This window comes from Parasteatoda tepidariorum, chromosome 2 (genome assembly GCF_043381705.1).
Source record: "Parasteatoda tepidariorum isolate YZ-2023 chromosome 2, CAS_Ptep_4.0, whole genome shotgun sequence".
Taxonomy (NCBI): Eukaryota; Metazoa; Arthropoda; class Arachnida; order Araneae; family Theridiidae; genus Parasteatoda; species Parasteatoda tepidariorum.
In genome coordinates this window covers 41,628,111-41,649,755 of record NC_092205.1, presented here as the reverse complement: position 1 = coordinate 41,649,755, position 21,645 = coordinate 41,628,111, and the positions used below count along the sequence as shown (strand labels likewise).

Below are 21,645 nucleotides of genomic sequence, written 5' to 3'. Positions count from 1 at the left end.
TTTCACAATTAATTCAACCCCAGTCTATTTCAGCGGATTGTCAGCCGGTAGCGTATGAAAACGCCATTCGTTTTTGAAAACTTCATGATTTTTGACACAATTGTCAAAAACGATGCCAAAAGTTTTTTTTTCTTTTGGCATGGCGGTTAAAACAAGATAAAACCGCCAATTGTCAAAAACTTTCCGACCCTGCCTTGTTATGATATTTTTTTAAAGTACTTAAAAATATTTTTTGGTGCTTGAAAAGTGCTTAAAAGGTGTTTATTTTTTGTTGAATAATTTGGATATGCACCCTGAGACTAGGTAGAAATATTTTGAAACTTAATTTTTCCAAAAAAGACACATTATGATTAGAGGCTGCATTTATTAAAATTTTTTTGTATAAAATTTTTTGAGTTATACCCTCTAGTTAATTACAGGATAACATAATTTGGCTATCCTGAACTGATTCAATTGGGTATCTGCAACTTGGGAAGAAGACTGTTAAAATCAGCTGGTTATGCATAAATAAGATAGCGTGTTAATATTACAGCTGTAATCGTGATATAAACAAATGCCACGATTCAGCAGCGAATCAGGTTTAACGCTACTCTTGCAGGCACTCAATTGATGAAAAATTCTAATGTAACTTTCCTTTCCAAATTATTTTATTTTTTTATTTATTTTAAACTTTTTTGGTGCAAAAATAATACATTAATTTATTATCTCTTTTTCTTACTAGGCGATGTAACTAATATGAATGTAACAGTAAGAAATGCTTCACCTTCTATTGTAACTGTAAAATGGGATAGTTTTGGAAAAAATCTTATTGATGATCGGTCACTTTTAGGATATGTGATATATTACCGAGAAACGTAAGATATTGTTATTTTTTTCTTATATTCATCATTAAGATGTGAAAATCTCTTCTATAATTTACTTTCATTTTTATTTAAATATAGCTACTGCATGTAATTTTTTAAGATGTAATTTTGTTACAAATTTAATAGTTTGGTGAAAACAGTAAACTGTCTAAACAGTAAACTTTCTAAGTTTGCTAAACTATTTTTTTTGTGATATAATTATTTTTATACATTATATTGCTTGTATTTTTGTTTGGTAACTCCTTTAATAACATTGAGTTTTAAATATTTATTTTGTAAAATCGTACTTGTCTGTCACCAATTGTAGACAAGATAAATGGACATTATCAGTGTGGTTTCTGAAAAGGAAATCTGCAATGGATTAAATCTGCACAATTTGACAAACTTTGAAGAAATATGGAGAGTTTTGAATTGAGTTGGCATTATCTTTTTGTAGATTTCAAAGTGGTTTATGACAGTTTTAGATAGAAATGAATTATTGAAAACCTTGTTTAAGCTTAATGTACTCTCAAAATTGGTGAACCGTGTTGGTCTCACTATTACTGGCACTGTCTTTGAGGTTTAAATTCAAGGTGAACTACAAAAATCCTTTAAAATAGTAAATGATGTGAGACTTGAAGACTCTCTTTCTTGCCTCTTATTAAATGTAGCTTTGAAAAAGTAACTAGAGATACCATTATTAATACAAGAAGTACAATTTTTAGGAGAACCATACAGATTTAAGCATATGCAGATGATATAGATTAAATAATAAAATCTGTAATAGTACTACAGGAATCTTTTTTTGCACTTGAATCTGTTGCTAAGAAAATGAATTTTTTAGATAAAATAAAGAAGATAAAATAAAAATACATTTGTTGCAGTAAAGCAGTAACTCAAATGTTCCTTTGAAATTAGAAATCATACATATAGAACATTTCACTTATTTGAAATCTGATGTTAATTGTCAAATTGAAGATAATGTGGAAGTAAGAGAAATAATTTGTCGGCAGCTAATTGATCCTTTTATGAACTTAGAAGCCTCTTCAAGTCCCACTTAATCAAAAGAAAAACTAAGTATTATTTTACACTAATGATTTTATGAGTGTCATAAAATCATTTTCACATATACTTCGAAAACATAGAACCTTGCAAGAAAAAAAGTTAAATTTTTTCTCTCAATATTTGCAAGAAGAATCTTTAGAACTATCTTTGTTAGAATTTTTGACAATGTATGGAGGAAAAGATACAACTTTGAATTATGCAAGCTATATAAAATTAATGACATCATGAAATCAATCAGACAAAACAGAATGTGATGGACAGGCTATCTGCTAAAAATAAAGTCTTCAATGTCACTCCCTATAATAAAAGGCCAAGAGGAGGGGGGAATGATGGATAGACTGTTTAGAATAAGATTTTTTCTATAATTAAAGTAAAGAACTGTTGTACAGTTACATGCAAAAGAGTGGACTGGAAAAATCTAGGCCCTTCTATTGTGCCACTAATGATGATGGAAATCATACTTGTGATGTGTGTTGTAAATTTTTTTAAATATTTTTTGTTACAAAAATAAAAAAGTATATATTTTTTTTTTATTATCTTTGCATTCGGAGTTTTTATTTTAATTATTTTCTCAGACACCTAATCAATATTAATGTTTATGTTTTTGAATTCATTTTTCAGCAAGAAGCATTAAAAAATTCCTTAAAATTTATTTATTTTAGACTGTTCCGGAATATTTCAATATTTGAAGGGCGAGATGCATGCGGAACTGATGCGTAAGGATTTATACATTTGATTAATCTTTTCGTTTAGTAATTATTACATAACAACCAATCTGTTGTTAATTTTCTATTTTAAAATGCATTTATTTTTCCCAGGTGGACTGTCAGAGATGTAGAATATGTAGAAAATACGAACAATTTCATAATTCATAACATTACCGGTCTTAAACCTTTCACCCAATATGCACTTTATATTCGCACTTACACCACTGCATCTGGAAGACAAGGTGCCCAAAGCTCCATCGTGTATTTCAAAACTTTATCTAACAGTAAGTTAATAGAATTTTATATATATTAAATAATAAGCTAAATAAATAAACATTTGCTTCATTTTAAATTTCAATTAAATTAAATATTTTGTTTAAAAATTAACTTTCTAAGCTTTTTTTTTCTATTGAATAAAATACTGAGCGACTCTTTTTAAAATCAACTAGATCTCACCAAAGCATACATTTCAGAATAGCAATAAAATGATTAAAACAGTTTTTAATTTCTAAATATTTTTAAATGTTTATAATTGAATTTATGAGCACAATAGTTTTCCATACTTATTAATTTCTATAAAATTAATTTTGTTTGTAAAATTACATTTTTTTATGTGTTAGGGAATTTAATATATTTGATTTGCTGCCTAGGAAAAATTGTGATAACAAATTGATGTTAATTTAGATTAGTTTTTCATGAAAGTAACATCAAATAAACAATTATTTTTTATCTTGTTTTTCTTCAAGACAGTAAAAAAAACATTTTGTTTTCTGATTCTGTTATATCTAATGACTCAAGACTTTTCTTTCACCAGACATAACATGACATGTCTTTATAAAAACTGGGATACTTGAGAATTATTCAGTGTTTTAGAAGAATATTTAATACTGATATTGTATTAAATAATATAATTCAGTGAAATCATAAGAATTTGCCCAGGCTTTTAAAAATATTTTTATAAAAATACAAATGTTATCAAAGTCTGGGCATTACGCAATATAATGCAACACAAATGATAGTGTACAAGTACATTGTAACATTTTTGTTAGTAAAAATATGCAATTGTAAATTGTTACACTTATTTTTTGTTTTTGATTTCTTCATTTTCAGTCTTTAGAAAACAATAAATATTAGCAATTCTCCAAAATGACAATCAAATTGTTCTCAGTTCCTATTGCTACCTACCCCTAAGGAAGAGCTTGCCATTGTTCATACGTTAAGCTGTAAGCAGAATTCTTGCACCTTAATTTGCAACTAACTTTTAAGCGTCACTTTCTTCCAAAAAAATAAATAAATAATAAATTATGTTTTACAAAATCTTTGAAAGGAAAAAGTTATCAGGCAGTAGTAAACAAAAGAAGAGATTGATGTATATTAAATATATGAATTGAGGTTGTGTTTTTTATGCACATTTAACCATTTTGTATTCCTCTAGCTCCTTCACCTCCAGTTAATATTAAAGCTAGATCCACAGTACATAATGAAATAGTGGTATCTTGGAAGCCCCCCAAGAATCCGAATGGAAATGTTACTTATTACATTGTTGAAGGGTTGTATGAAGAAGATACCTCCTATTTTATGTATCAAAGAAGAAACTATTGTTTAGAGCGTGAGTTACCTTTTTTGTTACTAAAGCTTATTTCAAGTAGAATTAATTTTCTATGATTTGAGTAGCAGAAAATAATAATTTAATTTTATGCTATTATGAATTCAGTTTCATATAAATTATGCGAGTTTATGATTTAATTTATTTTATTGTATCAGTTTTGATGATTTACAATTTTTAAAAACTTTTAAATTCACAGATATTTTTTTTTTCTTCAACTATTTTCATTTGAAGAGATCAGGTAATCATTGATTCAGTTTTCTGTAGCTCACCTGATATCTAAAGAAGTGAAAATAGGAAAGCATATGTCTTGAAAATTTTTGTGTTAAAGCATATATTTAACCTTCGTAATATGTTCAAGAACTTTTCTTCTTTTTTTTTAAGTCAAATTACATAGAAAATTATTAAGGCTGTGTTTATATGTTGGTAAATTAAAATGTAAAATATGAAACCTAGCCAATTCAATAGCATAGTTTAAAAGTTTTTTTTTTTTTTTATGTTTAAATTTTGCATTTTAACAGATGTTGCCAAAAAATGAAATGACTTTATTCTTTTTTAAATATTTTCTGTGATATTTATTAACTAAACATATTTATAACAAAATAGTTTATTTTACATAGATGCATTATTTGCATTTTATAAATTTATCACTGCATTAAAAAAATATCTTTGAATTGATAATACCTGCAAGGTGAAATATTGTATACAAACTATAGATGAAACAATTATTTTATTACAATTATATTTATCTTCTTGATGTTCTACACAATAACTTATTCTTATTTTGTGTTCATTTTTAATATTTATTTACTTATTCTATTATTTTGATTTTAGCTATAGCCTACCCAGATTACAGAAAAAGTATTTATGATGATGAATCAACGCAAATAGGTTATTTTGAAAATGTAACATCATCTTCTGAGTCCACAGAGAACGAATGCTGTTCTTGTTCAAAGGATCAACATAGATTAGGAGATGATGACGAAGAAGCAGAATCGCAAATTCATTTTGAAGACTTTCTACAAAATAAAGTATACATAAGAAAGTGAGTTTATTAATTGAAAGTGTTTTGCAAGATTCATACTCCGTTTTTTTTTTTTTTTTTTTTTTTTTTTTTGCCATGGCCAATTCAGTAGCAGATCAAATTTTCTTTTATATTTTTATTTGTGTTATTCTTATTTCTACTAGGAAAGTGCTTATATTCTAATCACTTTTGTTTCTTCTCATTCGTGTCTGGCAAGTCTTGAGAATGGGCGCCTATTTTTGAGTGCTTAAAACATGTCGACTGTTTTTTTTCCAATCTGTATATTTTGAAGAGAATAAAAATTAATCTAATAAGGTTTCAATTTGGTTTGAATAAAAATCTTATTTTTTTCTTCCTAAGAAGTAATTTTTTTTTTATGTGTCAATACTAATTCATTATGAATTTAACAACTATATTCTGTAAATATTCTTTCATTTACTTTTATTATATTTTATATGATTTATTTTGCCTCTTTTTTAAAAAAAAATACTGTTGCATTAATATATATATAAAAATATTTAAGGCATTGTTTTTGATAATTGACAGTATGTGATGCCCATAAACCACTGAATCCTCTAAACCTGCAGAAAAAATATATATATAGTGTTAATAAATCTGGGATTTTAATTTTTGTCAATGTTCTGTTGTTCCTTTCATTCGTGTTTTAAAGAAAATTTTGCAAAAGGCAGTTGTCAGTTTGCTAAAGAAATAACAATCCTATGTTTCTCACATTGCTACGCAATCTCTTTCAAATGTATTACAAACTGCTACAGAGTTGCTTCATTATAAACTGCTACAAAAAGCATGGAAAGGAAAGTTTTTTTTTAAATTTTATAAATGTCTTCAAAACAATTTTTAAAATTTTTCTTTTCCTAATGATAAAAAAAAATAATGTTGCTAGTTTTTTTCCATTTGAATAAAAAGTAATTGTGTTCGAAGTAATTATATTCATTTACTTTGAAAAAAAATTTTCTTTCATTTAATTTTGAAAAAGAATTAGTTTTTATAAAACATTCTTGAGCATTAAATGTTTTTTTTAAGTAAAATATATGTGAACCATGGTATACAAATTAAATGCATTATTTTATTCTTTTTTTCTCTTATTTTTCTTCATACATTATAGTTTGCACCAATAACTTCTTTTTTTTTCTGTCAAAATGTAAGCTATGCTTTATTATCAATTAAAAAATATTCTCTTATAAAAACTTACTTATTTTAATTTTGAGAAATTTAATATCTTGTCTCTTAAAATCTATAATTATGTTAGTTTTTTTTAGTTAGTTAGTTAGTTTAGTTAGTTAGTTTAGTTAGTTAGTTTAGTTAGTTAGTTTAGTTAGTTAGTTGTCAAAATATAGAGTAAAATTTTTAAAAGGTTTCATTGTTTCACTTTTAATCAGTTTATCTATCTATACTCTAAAGATTTATGGTATTGACCAAACTGCTTTTATTCTGCATAATAAATATTTAACACTTTTAACAAAGTTTTGTTTTCCTTTTTCTACAGTCCTAATAGTTATAAAGTCAAAAGACATATAATGGAATTTTTAAGCGATGGTCCTGAATCAAGTTTTAGCAGCACTTCTCCTGCCTCACAATCTGGAGATGAGGTGACTCAGTATAAAAATGGAAATCTTCTGCACTTCAAAGAAGTAGTGCGCCATAATCCCTTCTTGGTTGTTACCAACTTGAAACATTTCACTGAATACACTATTGAGGTAATAAATGTGATTGTGATGTATTTTAACTGTTTAGATATTATTTGATAAGATATTATTTGTGTTCAATGTATAAGCATATTAGGTTGAAGTTTACTTTTCCCTAACAATTGAAAACTACCCTCTTAATTGTAGCTTAGAAATTAGTTACAAAACTTTTGACAGTGTGGTCCTGTGTATATTTGACATTAAACAAATTAGAATACTAAACAAATTGTGAAGCTAAAGCTTCGAAGTCTCCGGGTTTCTTCCAACAGAGAGCAAGTTTCTGGAAAACCTTGGGAGAGCCTTCTGGCATCCTGTCTTCCGAAAATGTTCCTGCTATCGGTGTTTCATCTTGCTGATTGTTGACTGGACACGATTACTTACAGACACACTTGTCTTTCTGACTCTCCTAACTGTACTCTGTGTATAAATAGGGCCCATATGAATGACGAGCATCTATGGAACTGCTCTGCCCTCCAGGAGGCCCGTAATTCTTCTAGTTTCAAGACGCTCTCCGCCCCTGGAGATATTTCTTTGTTATATTGGACTGCAAGACTTCTCATGCTCGAGAGAGCAAATGATGGACGTAATTAAAAAAATAATAATAAATAAATATTTGACATGCTAAATGAACCGTTAAACTGGACTTCAACTTTTTTGTAATTTTGATTTACAAAAAAAAAAAAAATCTGAAATAATAAGCATTATTTTTAATTATACGCCTATGATCACAGTGTGTTTGTGGCTTATTTGATTTTAAAGGAAAAGAGGGTCTAGCATTTGAAAATTATTATTTTATCAATTTTTATAATCTTGTTATTTATTTTTTATTATATTTACTCTTTTTCTAACACTTGGATAAATAAACTATTTGAATACATTTAAAATTGAAATATCTTTTTACTATATAAAAATAACGATGGTATGTGAAGAATGTTTTCATGTCACTTTGTGTAATTTATTCTTTACCAAACTTAGATCATGTGTTTTTTTTTATTAGGTTCGTGCCTGTCAGGATAAATCTGAAAAAAATATTGAACCATGCAGTATCAAAGCAATTACAAGTGTAAGAACTTTGCATTTAGGTAAAACATATTTCAACCTTAACTAGATTTGAGTATATATGTATTTTTGGTTATATTGGAGTTGCAAATGGTGCTATATTTTGTATAACTTCAGTATATATTTCTCTTATGTGCACAATAAACTCTAGTATTTTTCTATCTATTGGCAACACTATAGTTATTATTCATTTTGTTAGGTTGTCTTGGGTAATAATTTAAGTGGTAGTGAATAGTTTGTCAAACTTTTTACTTAGAATAATTTTGTATTTTTATAAAAATAAAAACTTACTTACAAAGTAACTATTTAGATTTGTTTTTTAGCCTTTCTAAAATGGCTTTAAAAATTTTAAACATAAATGGTGCCATAATGCTGCATACTGTCATACCAATTATTGGTGAAGCAACTTGCCTTTCTTGACCAATAGCATATATTTACCTGCTAGTTTAAGTTTCATCCAATTTTTCTTTCATTATTTTTCTATGCATTAATAAGACTAGGCATTTATAGCAGTCATGAAATCTTTACCTTACTTCTGTTTTCATGGCTTAACATGCTAGTTTGAGTTATACAATATAAATGCTTTGAAGTTTTACAATATCAATGCTTTTGCATCAAAAGGTTTTGCCTTTTTACTTTAAATGTTTGTTTGAATTTATTTAAGTATATTCTTCTGATTATTTATAGCTGGTGCTGATGATATTAGAAGTAGCAGTGTGCACATCCTTACAGAAAATGTAACAGCCTACTCTTCTTTTATTCGCTGGGAAGATCCTAAAGATTCCAATGGTGTTATAGTAGCTTTTACAATAGAGTACAAAAAAGTTAACGGGGAAAATGTAAGCCATCTGTTTATATTAATTAGCTTACAACATATATTTTTACCAGTCATGTTTTGTAATGTAATTTATAATCCAAACGTAAAATTGTTTATTTTAAGAAAATTATAGCTTTAATTATTTGCTATTTTTAAACAGTCTGTGTAAAAAATATTTCCAGCATCATATAATGTTGTACAATAAAATTTTAGAAAAAGGTTTTTCTGTTTTCCATTACTAATGTTTTTTGATGTCATATTTTTTGTTATTTACAGTAATAAGCTCTTAGCTGAAATATTTTTTTTTGTCGATAACTTTAGAGATCTCCTTTTTTTTCCCCTTTAAGTCGTATTATGTTTTTGGATTACTTTTTTTTTTAAAGAAATTACTACAACCCGCAATGTTTAACTATAACTGTTGAATGCATCACTTTTACTCAAACCAATGTTTTCAAATTTTTGTCATAATTAAAGAGTTGATATTGTACAAAGTTAATGTTTGGAAGGGGAGACAGGGAAATAATTTCAGAAGCCAGTAAAAATTTCTTTCAAAAAGAGAAGTGTTTTTTTTTTCATTAATTTTTTAAAACAAATAGCAGAATATTCCTTTATATATTGAATAAATAATAATATAAACCATTATAATACATTTAGTTTACAACTAAAGCAAGTTATAAATTGAATAAATTTATAAAAATAGGTATTCCAAAATCTCAGTGTAAACGACTAGAATTTTTAAAAAGCTCTGTTATAACAAAATATTAAAAATTTTTCATGTTTGAAAAGAGAGGAGCCTGCAGTGAATTTCCATAAAACATGTGCTTTGAACTTGATAATGTTAATTGTGTTACCATTTTTAAAACTTTTGTCACAGTTAAAAGGCCACCCTAGGATTAAAAAATTTGTTATATAAAAGTTACTGAATTTTTTACGCATTAACATAACGAATGTTATTACTGATATTTTTAGGTGAAATATACTGAATTATGTTACATTTCTGTATCATCTTTTGTAATTTATAGTGCTGTAATATAATCCTATATAGCGTTTGTTTAAATTGTTTATATTCAAATATAAATATCTATTATTTTTATTTTAAATAAATGTAAATTTTTACAGCACAAAGCTAAAAGAATTTGTGTGACAAAAGATCAATTTCATCAACATGGAGGTTATTTTCTTTCTGAACTACCCCCTGGTAATTATTCTCTTCGAATTAGAGCAACATCTATGGCAGGCCATGGAAATTGGACAAGTCTTGTTTACTTTCATATAGTTGCTGCTTCTGGTAAGAGTAATTTAAACATGTGTGCTAATAGTAAACTGTATGACCATTTCATTTCAGCTGTTCTATGCTTTATATTTCGGAAAATGTGTGACAGAACTTGCAAGCTAAATGTCTCATAAAAGATTATAAAACTTAAATTGCAATCACAGATAATATATGTAAAGAGTTTCTGCTCGAATGCTAGAACATATAAAAAGCTTTTTTTATCAATGCATGCCTAAAAGGCAGCACTCTGGCGATAATGATTTCAGTGCCAGGCTATAGAAAAAGCTTGATTACTAATTAGATAGATTAGTTTATATTTTACGCATAGATGGCGCCCTACTCATAGTTTATGCTACCAAAATTGTTCTGTTGTAAAAAAAAAACTTGTCGCAAAAGGGTTAAATGTTGCTAGAGAGCACAGGGCCCATGTAGTCAGAAACTTTCAGAAAAGTGTCAGATTTAATTGGTTTTAAATATGTATTTTTAACGCTTACCATTTAAATCATATTGAATGCAAATTTAAACAAATTAAATAAAATAAAAGATTTTAATACAAAACATATTATATTTTAATTTCTTTTATCTCTAAATCTGACTCACCAATACAGTAGTCTCGAAAATCCGAGGTAATTGGGGCTGACACTACCTCAGATTACTGAAAACTCGGATTTTCCGAAAAAGTAGAAATTTTTTAACAATTACAAATGAAATTAAATAAAATGAACATATTACCTTAAAATCCTTTATTCTTTAGTATAATGACGTAAAAGATTCTTTACAATTTAAAAAAATTGTCCATTTTTTGTTGCTTCAGTGTATTACTTCTCTTTGTTGATGCGATAGTCAGCCAACGCTTCAAAAGCAAAACATCTGCAGGGGTGGCTTCAGTTTGCTGTTCTACATATTTTAAGGCTAGTTCTAAGGCTGCAGAACCTTCACTATGAGATATTTTTTTCTTCTAATAACGGAGAGTCGTTTTCTTTTGTTTCATATTCTTCCTCATCTTCCATCATTTCTATAATACTTGAGTCTGTTATTTCCAGCTTGTCGTCACTATTTAGCTATTCATTTAGATCAACTGCATTAGAGTTTTCGCAGCCTGGTAATTCCTTCACCAAATCTTTCAAAACAATTGTTTCACTATCATCATCATTAATTTTCTCAATAGGCGTAACCAATTCAGGTAGAAACTTAGTCCACGATTTAATTACTGTCGTAGGTTGAACTTCTTCCCAAGAATCTGCTATCCAGTAGACAACATCTCTCAGACTTACATTCCTCAAAACATCCGCAACACTTTCATCATCAGACTGAACTAAATGTTGTAACAAACGGTGTCGATATTTTTTCTTTAAATTTTCCAATACGCCCTGATCCATTNTATAAAGTACTCTCATTGATATTTTTATTAAAATGTTGATAACATTCTGCGGATAAATGCTTCCTACATACACTTTTTTTCTAGCTCAAGTTTCGGGTATTTTTTCAATTATTTAAAAAGTGTAGTTGTACTTTTCTATTTTCAGTTTTTTTTGTTTTTTACCCAACTGATCCATGTGATATGAATCAATGTACCTCTGTACAAAGAAATTTTTTTTAAAATAATAATTTAATTTCTAACAGATTTTACCAAATTGAGGTGGTGACGAAAGAGTTCAAACTAGTTAGTTACAAGAGTTAATCAACATCAATAGAAAGTTTTCCATTTTACCAAACTCTGCTTGAATTATTGATTAAACACGGGAAACAAAACAATTTTATAAAAACTTTAACAACCATGACGAAGTAGAAATTAAAAAAATTTAGTCACACTACTCAAGTATACATTTTGAAAAATACATTCATATACATCCATTCATGGAAAATACATTCATATACACATTCGTTCACAGATCGTAATTTTGACATGCACCACAGAACGGTCAATCACCAATTCAGTACCCTTAGACAGTGTTTTCACTACAGCGCGAGAACGCGAGAATCTCGCATATTTTTTTATATTCTCGCATTAAAAAATGATAACCGCGAGAAATTCGCGCATTCTATAAACCTATTTCAAAATTCGCGAATTTCTCGCATTTTGAAAAAAATTTCTCATTTGCGCCATTTAGAATAAAATCCGTTTCACTTTTCTTCCTGGATCTTTTATTATTTTCAAAATCTGCCCCATTATCTAGCTTCCATATTTACCAGTATTGTTCAGAAACTTTAAGAACAACAGTACACCATCCTTCCGAACCACGGAACCTCTTTCAGAACGCATTTCTCTGCAACCACGTGTTTACCGTAGGTAAGGTTTCTTCATGTAAGATGTTCAAATTTTTTGCTCGTTAATGTAAGATGGACAAATACCTTGTAAAACCAATATCTTCTACTCCGAAACGGACAAATGAAAATGAAACAAATGTGGGTAGAAACGATCGAAACGAAACAAATACGCATTTGAGCACCTAATGAGAATAGCTGATGAAAAAGTAGATGTAGAACATTTTCTATATGATGATGCTGCAAAAATATATTTAATGCTTTAAAAATTAGAATATATTAAAAATGCATTGTGATTAAAGAAATGATTTTTTTTCCAAGTCTCTTGGTGTTTTTCTTTTTTTAATTTTTGAAGTCTCACTTAACTTTTTGAAATCTCACTCTGTTTTTAAGAAAGGGTGAGAAATTCTCTCCCATTTTTTTTCTGAGATGAAAACACTGTTTTCATGAAGAAACTTTATCAATAATATCATCAAAGTTGATTATTTCAAATTTTTCTCTTTCTACACTTAATGCTAGGTCACTTACGCGATCTTGACCCATCATTTATCGTAGATATGTTAAAATTAATTTTAATTTGCTGAATGAACGTTCGCAGCTAGCAGTTGATACTGAGATAGTCAGGAGTATTTGAAGTGTCACTCTCAGGTTTGGAAAAACATCTTCTCCATAGGAAATTATAAAAGTACGAAATTCTAATGGAGTTTTAGGTTCAATTTCTTATCTACTGCGGAGTAACATTTTGCAGTCACATATTTCGATAAAGAGTTCTAATCCATTGAAATCTGTATAATAAAATTCACCCAAATTTGTAAAAAAAATTTCAAGGTCATTATCAACATTATCCTTATTTAATAATTTTTCAATGTCTAGTAGAATTCCAAATTTGAATTTAAGGTCACTTAATCGTATACATATTTCTTGTTGTAGGCGATCAAGAACGCTTTTCATGACGCGAGAAATTTCATTTTCTGTGTAAAGACCAACATATCTAGCCAATTCTCCGAGCATTTTGCGGCATCTTCTTACACATATTCTTGTATCAATATCCCATTTTTCACAAAGAGACTTCGCCTTTTCTATTGCCTCTTCACGGAGCTTATCTCAAATTTCGGGTAGTTCAGTTGCTAATGATTCAAGATTATTGAAAACTTCTCTAAAATTCATTCTAGGATCTTGTAATCTGAGCTGTACACGATAAATCCTCCTTAGGATTTCATACCAGAAATGAACTAAAGTTATAAAACTAAAAGTTAGTATATTTGGCAACAGAATTGTAGCTTCACTTCTGGTGTCACTTGTAGTGGTAATGGCCTCTGCCAATTTTTCTAATTGTTCTACTCTATTCTCTAGCCCATCAGCGCTAACGCTAACAGCTTGTATTCCGCCAATCCATCGTGTTTCAGATTCACGTTTGACACTTTTTGTTTAAGCACTTTTTAATAATTCCCATTGTAATGTTGAACGTGAGAAAAACAGATATATGTTTTCAATTATTCCAAAACATGTCAAAACGATTTGATCTTATTTAGCTGCAGTAACTCCTACTAAATTCAATGAATGGTTATCACAATTTACAGATAATGCTTTATGATTTTTTTCCACTATTCTTTGTTGAAAACCAGATGTGTGACCCGCCATCACGGCAGTATTATCGTAACATTGTGGTCTGCAGTTTGTTAATGAAATTTCATCAGAATTTAATTTCTCTAAAATTGTATTTTCGATCGAGACTGCATCTTTAGCATGTATTTCAATAAAACCCAAAAAAGATTCTTTGATGGAAACTTTTTTATTCATAAAATCAACATCTACAAACGACTTGGGACATTTGTTCTCAGTGAGAGATATCAGGAGTTGAATCAAACAAAAGTCCATAATATTTATTTCTTTTGATATCGTTTATTAGTTGATTTCGAACTGTAGATGCCAGAAGATGAATGAATTCATTTTGGATCTGTGTTGACAAATATGAGACAGTTTTTAGAGTTTTTATGGCATGTTTAAGATGATTTGCTAGTAGCGGATCAAACTGAGCTACAAGTCTAAGTAAAGATAATAGGTTTCCTACTTTTGTACCAACTTGAAGTGCTAGTTTTTAAACATGGCTTCATTATTTGTTTTATTACTTACCAAGAATGCCTTGAACTTGAAAGGTAGTAACACAGGGAAATATACATTAGAATTTATGCTAACATTAAACTTATAATATATAATACTTAATAACATTTCATTTTTATTCCAAGCAGAGCGTGATGACAAGGACGCAAAACTGAAAAATACACACACAAAATAACTTAAACATTAATATTTCGGGTATTTCCCTAATTTGTTGCCGACTTCCACAACCTGTCGTAAGTGTCTAAGATACGTACAGTCACGGGAAAAAGTATCCGGAAGGTAACAAAGAAGGAATCGTTTATTTTTTAATACTGATATTTCTCAGGCACACAACAAATACGGCGTTTGTGTCCTTTCCTAGAAACGGCAAAACGATGTATTTGTTGTGTGTCTCTTTTCGATCTTTTTGTTGTTATTTTTCAGCTACTTTTTTCCGTGTACATATAAGTACATTAGACTGTACATATAAGTACATTAGAGTGTTATTGTTATCGTTTTAACAAGCGTAAGCTACATTGCGTTTATGGAAATAAAAATAAATATTGTTCTGAAAGAAAGAATGTTTGTACTTTGTAAACTTCAAATATTTTTTATAACATATTGTTTCATCAGACAAATCAAGAAAGGAGATAATTTCTGTAACCACACAGCGTTGATGCCATAAGCAAGTGCTTGTCGGACACAGATCGAGTCAGCCCTGCCAGTAGACAAGACGTGCCATTTCTATTATGAATATATTATTACACTTTGAATTAGACTATTAGTGTTCCTTTTTATTTATGAATTAACATTTATTATATTACACTGGCACTAAAATTAAAATATGTTTTCCAGAAATCAGTTATAATAAAAATAAAAATTATACAGCAATTTTTGCTTTTCGGACCATTTGGCGCCCCTTTGTGAGTAGCTCCCGGGGCATGATGCCCTCCCTTCACTACGCCACTGCTTTAGTGATGTTTTTTAAGGCTCTAGGTTTGGCAGATTTCCCAATCACAGTCAGTTTCATTTTATGATTTCCAGATGCATTGGCGCATGCTAAAATGGTTAATCGTTCCTTCCGTTTTTTGAGACCTGAAGCTGAATTTTCCTCTTTTGAAGCAAGGGATTTTGAGGGCAACAACTTAAAGTTCAAACCTGTTTCGTCACAGTTATATAACTGGTCAGGTGTGAGCTTTTCCGTCAATATAATGTCTTCAATCCGTTTTTGAAATGCCTGCACAGCTGACGTATCTGCCGAGAGTATTTCACCGCAAATATTTAGTTGACGTACACCATATCGTTTTTTCCAACGGTCTAACCAACCAACCCTTGCTGCGAAATCTTCTTCTCCTTCTTTGAACTGATTTCTGAAAAACACAGCTTTTTCCTGAAGAATAGGGCCACTTATAGGAGTAGTTTTGCTACGATTGTTGAGTAAACCAAAGAAATAAAGCCTTGCTAGTTTTTTCATAGTCTGATGTTCTCATAGATTTTCTTTTTTCTCCTGGAGTCTTATTGCACTTCTGTGAACAAAACTGCTCAATTTTTATTCGATTGCGGCGCCAGTCACCAACTGCTACCTCTCCAACACCCAAATCGGTAGCAACACTTTTTATTGTTTCACCTGCATCTAATCTTTTTATAGCGTTCAATTTAGTTACCATAGATACAAATTTTCTCTTATTTTTCCCACTCATTTTCGCAGCAGGCACCTTAACGCAACACTTTCAACAGCAATAAGTTTCCAAAATGATAAGGATCAAGCATGTGTATTGAGTCCCTAACTAGAATCTAAGCTACTAGTACAATTGAACTTGGAAGAATAAAATTCTTGTAGATCTGGTTTGAAAATTCCTTTCAAACCAACACCTACCTAGCCACCTTCCAACACAAAGGGAACAAAAGGTGGTGGGTTACTGAAATTCTTTCCAGGGAGAAACGAAAAATAACACCTGCATTCTTTCGGTTGCGAGAGGAAATGGGAAGAGCGCTTTTGGTTGCTAGGGGGAAAATTTGGCACCTCGAATTAAGCGGAACCTTGGACTTCTGAGACTTGAACTTTCGAGACTCTACTGTAATTAAAATAGTTATCTGACATTTTCTGAAAAGAATGCTCATTTAAATTTTGAAGGTGGTAGTGTATTACTCGATAGTAATGTTGTAAGCAAAAACTTAAATCTTGCACTAATTATTACTTTCAAATTTATATTGAAAACCACAAATTATGTTAAAGATTTTAATGAAGAAAATAAAGTCTGGAATCAAATGTTTCTTAAAACAATTTTTATTTTCTTAAACTACTAATTAAGATTTTGTTTTCAATATTTTTTATTATTACTCATAGAATTACCTATTATCCCTAAATAAATTACCTATATTATGCAGGAATTAAATGTTTTAAAAGTTTATATTTATTACCTTTAAATACTTATGGATTAAACTTTTAAAATAATATCTGCATAAATTAGCTCTATCTTTATTAAGCTTGTTATTATAACATTAGATATTTGAAATAATTGTATATTAATTATATCACTTTACAATTTCAGAAAGCTCAGCTACTGAAACCATTCTTGTTGTGGGCATAATATTGTTTCTTTGTATTGCGATTGGAACTATTTATGGTGTTTACAGATTCAAGTAAGTACTAGCTTCTTTTTATTGGATATTAAGTCGATCAAAACACAAGTTATAGGATTAAGGTTTTTTTTTTTTTTTATGTTACGAATGCTATTTAACAACAAAAAAAATTAAACTTTAATTGTATATGACTCTCTTTGTTAATTCCTGAACATTTGTTAGACATTTTAAATATGTATTTTTAATGTATAAAATATTTTCAATTAGGAGTACTTTAATATAGTTAATTTGAATGCATAAGTAGGAAAAGAGTATGGCAACCAATTTTTGTGATTTCTTCAATCTTCCTTTTCTATACAGCTTTTCTTTTTATCATTGTTTCAGTTAAAGTAACACAGTCCTGTTTATATATTTCTAGGGTCCTGTTTATATGTTTCTTATATAATCCAGTTTATATATCCTTTTTATTTATTTACTTATTTTTTTATCTTTATCTTGCATCCTTCGCAAATACTGTATTTGTGTTCTTTAGAAATGATTTTCGATTAATTTATTGTTCAAAATTTTGTCAAATTTTCTAACTATTCATGTTTTGAGTTTCCTCTTGTTTGTGGATTTTTCTTTACGGCTGCCATAATACTGTATTCGCTGTAACTCTTCTTTTTTAAATTGTATCTGTTTTCATGGGCTTTGGACAAATTCTAGTACTTTTCATCATCACAATATGTTCGTTACCTTTTTTCAATGTTTTTTTTTTAAATTGATGCCTCGCTTATTATATGTGAACACTCAACCTCTTAAATTCTATTTTCTGAGTAACTACTATTGTTAATTTTAAGATTTCACTAAATTCTTTGAGGCCTTTTGGTGTTGCCATGGATCGCCACCAAGCCTACCTTTTTGAATCCTCTTTTACTGAGAGGTCACGTGCGCACACTTAGAGTCTACAGTATTCTCCGGATGCATCCTGACGGGGGCGGGGTTAAGCTTTGATAAATATTTCTAGGGCTGTCTTTAGAAGCGAAGCATGAGCAACATTTGTGTAAAACATTAAATTCCCTTTATTGTTGAAACGTTAAAGTTTAAATAAAAATGACATTTCGACAGAAAAAGTCAACATCTTAAGTTATACAGACTTTAATTAACCACTTTCAGTTTTAGAAAAGATTGTTTTATATAAGGACATACTAACAATAACCAAAATTCTTATGGTTCTACTTTAGAAAAATTTAGGTTCAAATTTTTCTGTCCAGCTAAGACTTGTCGCATTGTAAACGCCCTTACTTTTCACTGTATGATTATGGCTAATTAAATTATGCTCTTATTTGTAAAATGTTATTTAAAAAATTTATAGTTTTGAATTTGTTTATGTGTACTGATAAAAGTTGAATTCTTACAGAGTGAAGCAAAGAATTCCGGATTATGTTGATTATGCATCAGTTAATCCAGAATATATGAGTTCTAATTTAGGTCAGTATCAAAAATCATTTCTCATATCCTAACGTATATATAGTTTATGATAGGTACTTGAATTTTTTTCCTAAGTACTATTTTAAAACAATGCTCAACTTCTTAAATGTGTAGATTAAACCTCTAATTGAGGAAACTATTTATTCCCTAGAAAAATTAAATCAGAGCTTACTGCTTTTTAAAATAATTATTAAAATAAGTTAGCTATTTAATTTAGGTCTAAAAGATGAGTTCAAGCCTTTAAATATTTTTTTTTACTTAGTTTTGTTATACATTAATTTTGTTATACATTTATGCCACTGCCAAATACGTAATGGTATTAACAATTTTGTTCATTTTTAGTGTATGTTGCGGATGAATGGGAAATAGCTAGAGACAAAGTCAAACTTTTGGATGAACTTGGCCAAGGATCATTTGGAATGGTATACAAAGGAGAAGTCCGTGATATGGGAGGAAAAGCTTTCCAACCTTGTGCTGCAAAGGTTGCAATATTTGTTTTTCATTTTTTTAAAATAAATGTTTCTTATTGTATATTATAACTTCAAAAACCCAGAAATCTTCAAAAGATTTTTCAACCGGTGCTTAAAAAAATGAGCTAAATTAATTTTAAAGTAGAGGCAAGATGCATAAATCTCTGCAATCTTAATATCATATTTAAAAAATCTAGAGGCAATCTATAGCAATAACTGCTGGAGAGGTGATTGACAAAACTATGTAAATTTAAAAGAATATTGCCATGAATCGAATGCCATTTTTAAAAATGATTACTCAAATGCGCTATTTAAAATGCATATGTCATAATAATGTGGTATTAAAATATTGAGATTTTTAAAACCATGTGAAAGTTTGTTAAATTACTTCCAACAAAAAAAAAAGAACAAAAAACCAATTGGGTTTATGATAAATTCAAATTATTTTTTATTATAATTTTGGACTTGCAGCTTGGACATTGCAATTGGCTTAAGTAACTTTTATAACCCAGAATTTTGTGCAATCCAGCTCTTCCAAACAACCATATAAACATAGTTTTAAGGTTATACTGTACCACAAAACGAGGACGTGAAATATTGACTCATCAGCTTGTCATTGGTGACTAAATATTTGGAACTGAATTATAGGTTTAGTCTCTTAAAATATTGTACTTTAAACTACTATCCCTTCTCAGAGTTTGCTGTAAACAAATATTAAAAATGGTGACAATGAGTTTTAGACTTTAAGAGGGATATATTAATAAAACATGTGCAAAGATGTACATCATAAAAAAACTAAAATCTATGTCCTCAGATGTGTTAACACCTAGGCATGTTTTTTACACCTAAATTTGCTCATAATTCTAAAATTTCATGCTATTTTATTGTCTTTAGTTTCTACATTCTTCTTGTTAATGTTTTTTTCATTTTAAACTAAATGAGTTAAGAAATATAGAGCAAAGATATTTTCAATCTCAGCTAATAATAAATGACTCATAAAATTGAAAACTAATCATATCCTTTAAATGTGGAAAAATATAATGTAAATTTAATCCAAGATTAAAAATATTAGTGGAACATGAAACATATTTATCAAAAAACAATCTAGTCCAATTATAATTTAACTATATTTTACTTTGATGTAGCATAATGAAATATTAGTTTTGCCATTATGTACTTAAATAACGTTATATTAATATATGTTTATTTAAAATTGTTACATGATCATTTTGTCTAACTATTGTGTATATTTTTATTAAAAAATGCATTTGTAACTTGCAGACAGTGAATGAATCTGCATCTTTGCGAGAAAGAATAGAATTTTTGCAAGAAGCTTCTGTTATGAAGTAAGTTTATTTTCCCTAGCAAAATTTAAAAATATAAATCTAGACAAATTTTATTTCTTATATCTTTTCGAAGAAAAAAACTTAATTATGCCTTCATGCTTATAAATTTTATTGAAATGTTTAATGTATTCTATATTAATTCTAACTGAAATTATTAATTCTATATTAATTCTAACTGAATTTAGTCAATTTCGTTACTTCTGATTTTGCAATGAAAAAGGTGTTATTAAATTATAAAATAAAATATTTTATTACAGAATTATTTTCAAACAAATCAGTCTGTTTTAAAATGTTTCTGTCTGTAACAGTTCTGTAATTTATTTAGCTTCATAATTTGATCCGGATTTCAGTTCTTCCAAATTTTGATGTTCTGTATTGTTCTGTACCATATTTTCTAAAAGCTTGACTTCTAAAAACTTTAGCTTAATTTTTACTAAGTGAAAAAATCAACTTAAATTGGAAAAAGTATCATTCAAATAAAAATTTATTTAATTTTTATGTTGCATATCGTTTCTTATAAATAAATAGAAAGAAAGATAAATTTAACTTTTTAATGATTTATAAAGTAAATCTTAAAATAAGATTTATGAAAAATATTTATTAAATGTTTTGATATTCATTTTACAGAGCATTTAACTGTCATCACGTCATTAAACTGATGGGTGTTGTATCCAAAGGACAACCAACATTGGTAATCATGGAGCTCATGACTAATGGAGATTTGAAAACATTTTTACGTTCTCGACGCCCAGATGTAAGAAAGCACACTTCTTTGTTAATTAATTTTTTGCTGAACAAAAAAATTATGCTTGAATTAACATTTTCAGGAGAACCCTGGACAAGTTGCACCTGCCATGCCAGAAATTTGCAAAATGGCTGCTGAAATAGCTGATGGCATGGCATATTTAGCTGCCAAGAAATTCGTTCACAGAGATCTTGCAGCTCGTAATTGTATGGTGTCTACGGACTTGACTGTGAAAATAGGAGATTTCGGAATGACCCGAGATGTTTACGAAACTGATTATTATCGTAAAGGAGGAAAGGGTCTTTTACCTGTTCGTTGGATGTCGCCAGAATCCCTGAAAGATGGTATTTTCGACAGTCAAACAGATGTCTGGTATGTTTAATGATGAATCCCTTTTATTAAATAATCCCTTTTAATTAAAATTGTCTAATATTGTATATGTTTTGCTGATGATTTAGATATTATCGCTAGAACGCAGACAGCACTAACACAATCCTTTTTATGTCTGGAGAAGGAAGAAATTAAGATGGGATTAAGAATCAATGAAAATAAAACTAAGTATATGCCCTG

The 21,645-nt window shown here is 28.8% G+C and overlaps 1 protein-coding gene across 5 annotated transcripts in view; it reads left to right on the top strand.

The window, feature by feature from the left end:
* Positions 1 to 21,645, top strand: part of LOC107449842 (insulin-like growth factor 1 receptor) — a 156,679-nt gene that overhangs the window by 129,686 nt on the left and 5,348 nt on the right. For all 5 annotated transcript variants that reach the window (XM_043042330.2, XM_071177488.1, XM_071177487.1 and 2 more), the window contains 15 exons: positions 722 to 854; positions 2,570 to 2,623; positions 2,726 to 2,898; positions 4,050 to 4,223; positions 5,055 to 5,265; positions 6,749 to 6,959; positions 7,945 to 8,029; positions 8,694 to 8,845; positions 9,943 to 10,111; positions 17,014 to 17,104; positions 18,444 to 18,514; positions 18,857 to 18,996; positions 20,266 to 20,330; positions 20,958 to 21,084; positions 21,158 to 21,447. In XM_043042330.2, coding sequence (XP_042898264.1) covers positions 722 to 854; positions 2,570 to 2,623; positions 2,726 to 2,898; positions 4,050 to 4,223; positions 5,055 to 5,265; positions 6,749 to 6,959; positions 7,945 to 8,029; positions 8,694 to 8,845; positions 9,943 to 10,111; positions 17,014 to 17,104; positions 18,444 to 18,514; positions 18,857 to 18,996; positions 20,266 to 20,330; positions 20,958 to 21,084; positions 21,158 to 21,447 — 2,146 coding nt within the window. The remainder of the gene's footprint in view (positions 1 to 721; positions 855 to 2,569; positions 2,624 to 2,725; positions 2,899 to 4,049; positions 4,224 to 5,054; positions 5,266 to 6,748; positions 6,960 to 7,944; positions 8,030 to 8,693; positions 8,846 to 9,942; positions 10,112 to 17,013; positions 17,105 to 18,443; positions 18,515 to 18,856; positions 18,997 to 20,265; positions 20,331 to 20,957; positions 21,085 to 21,157; positions 21,448 to 21,645) is intronic.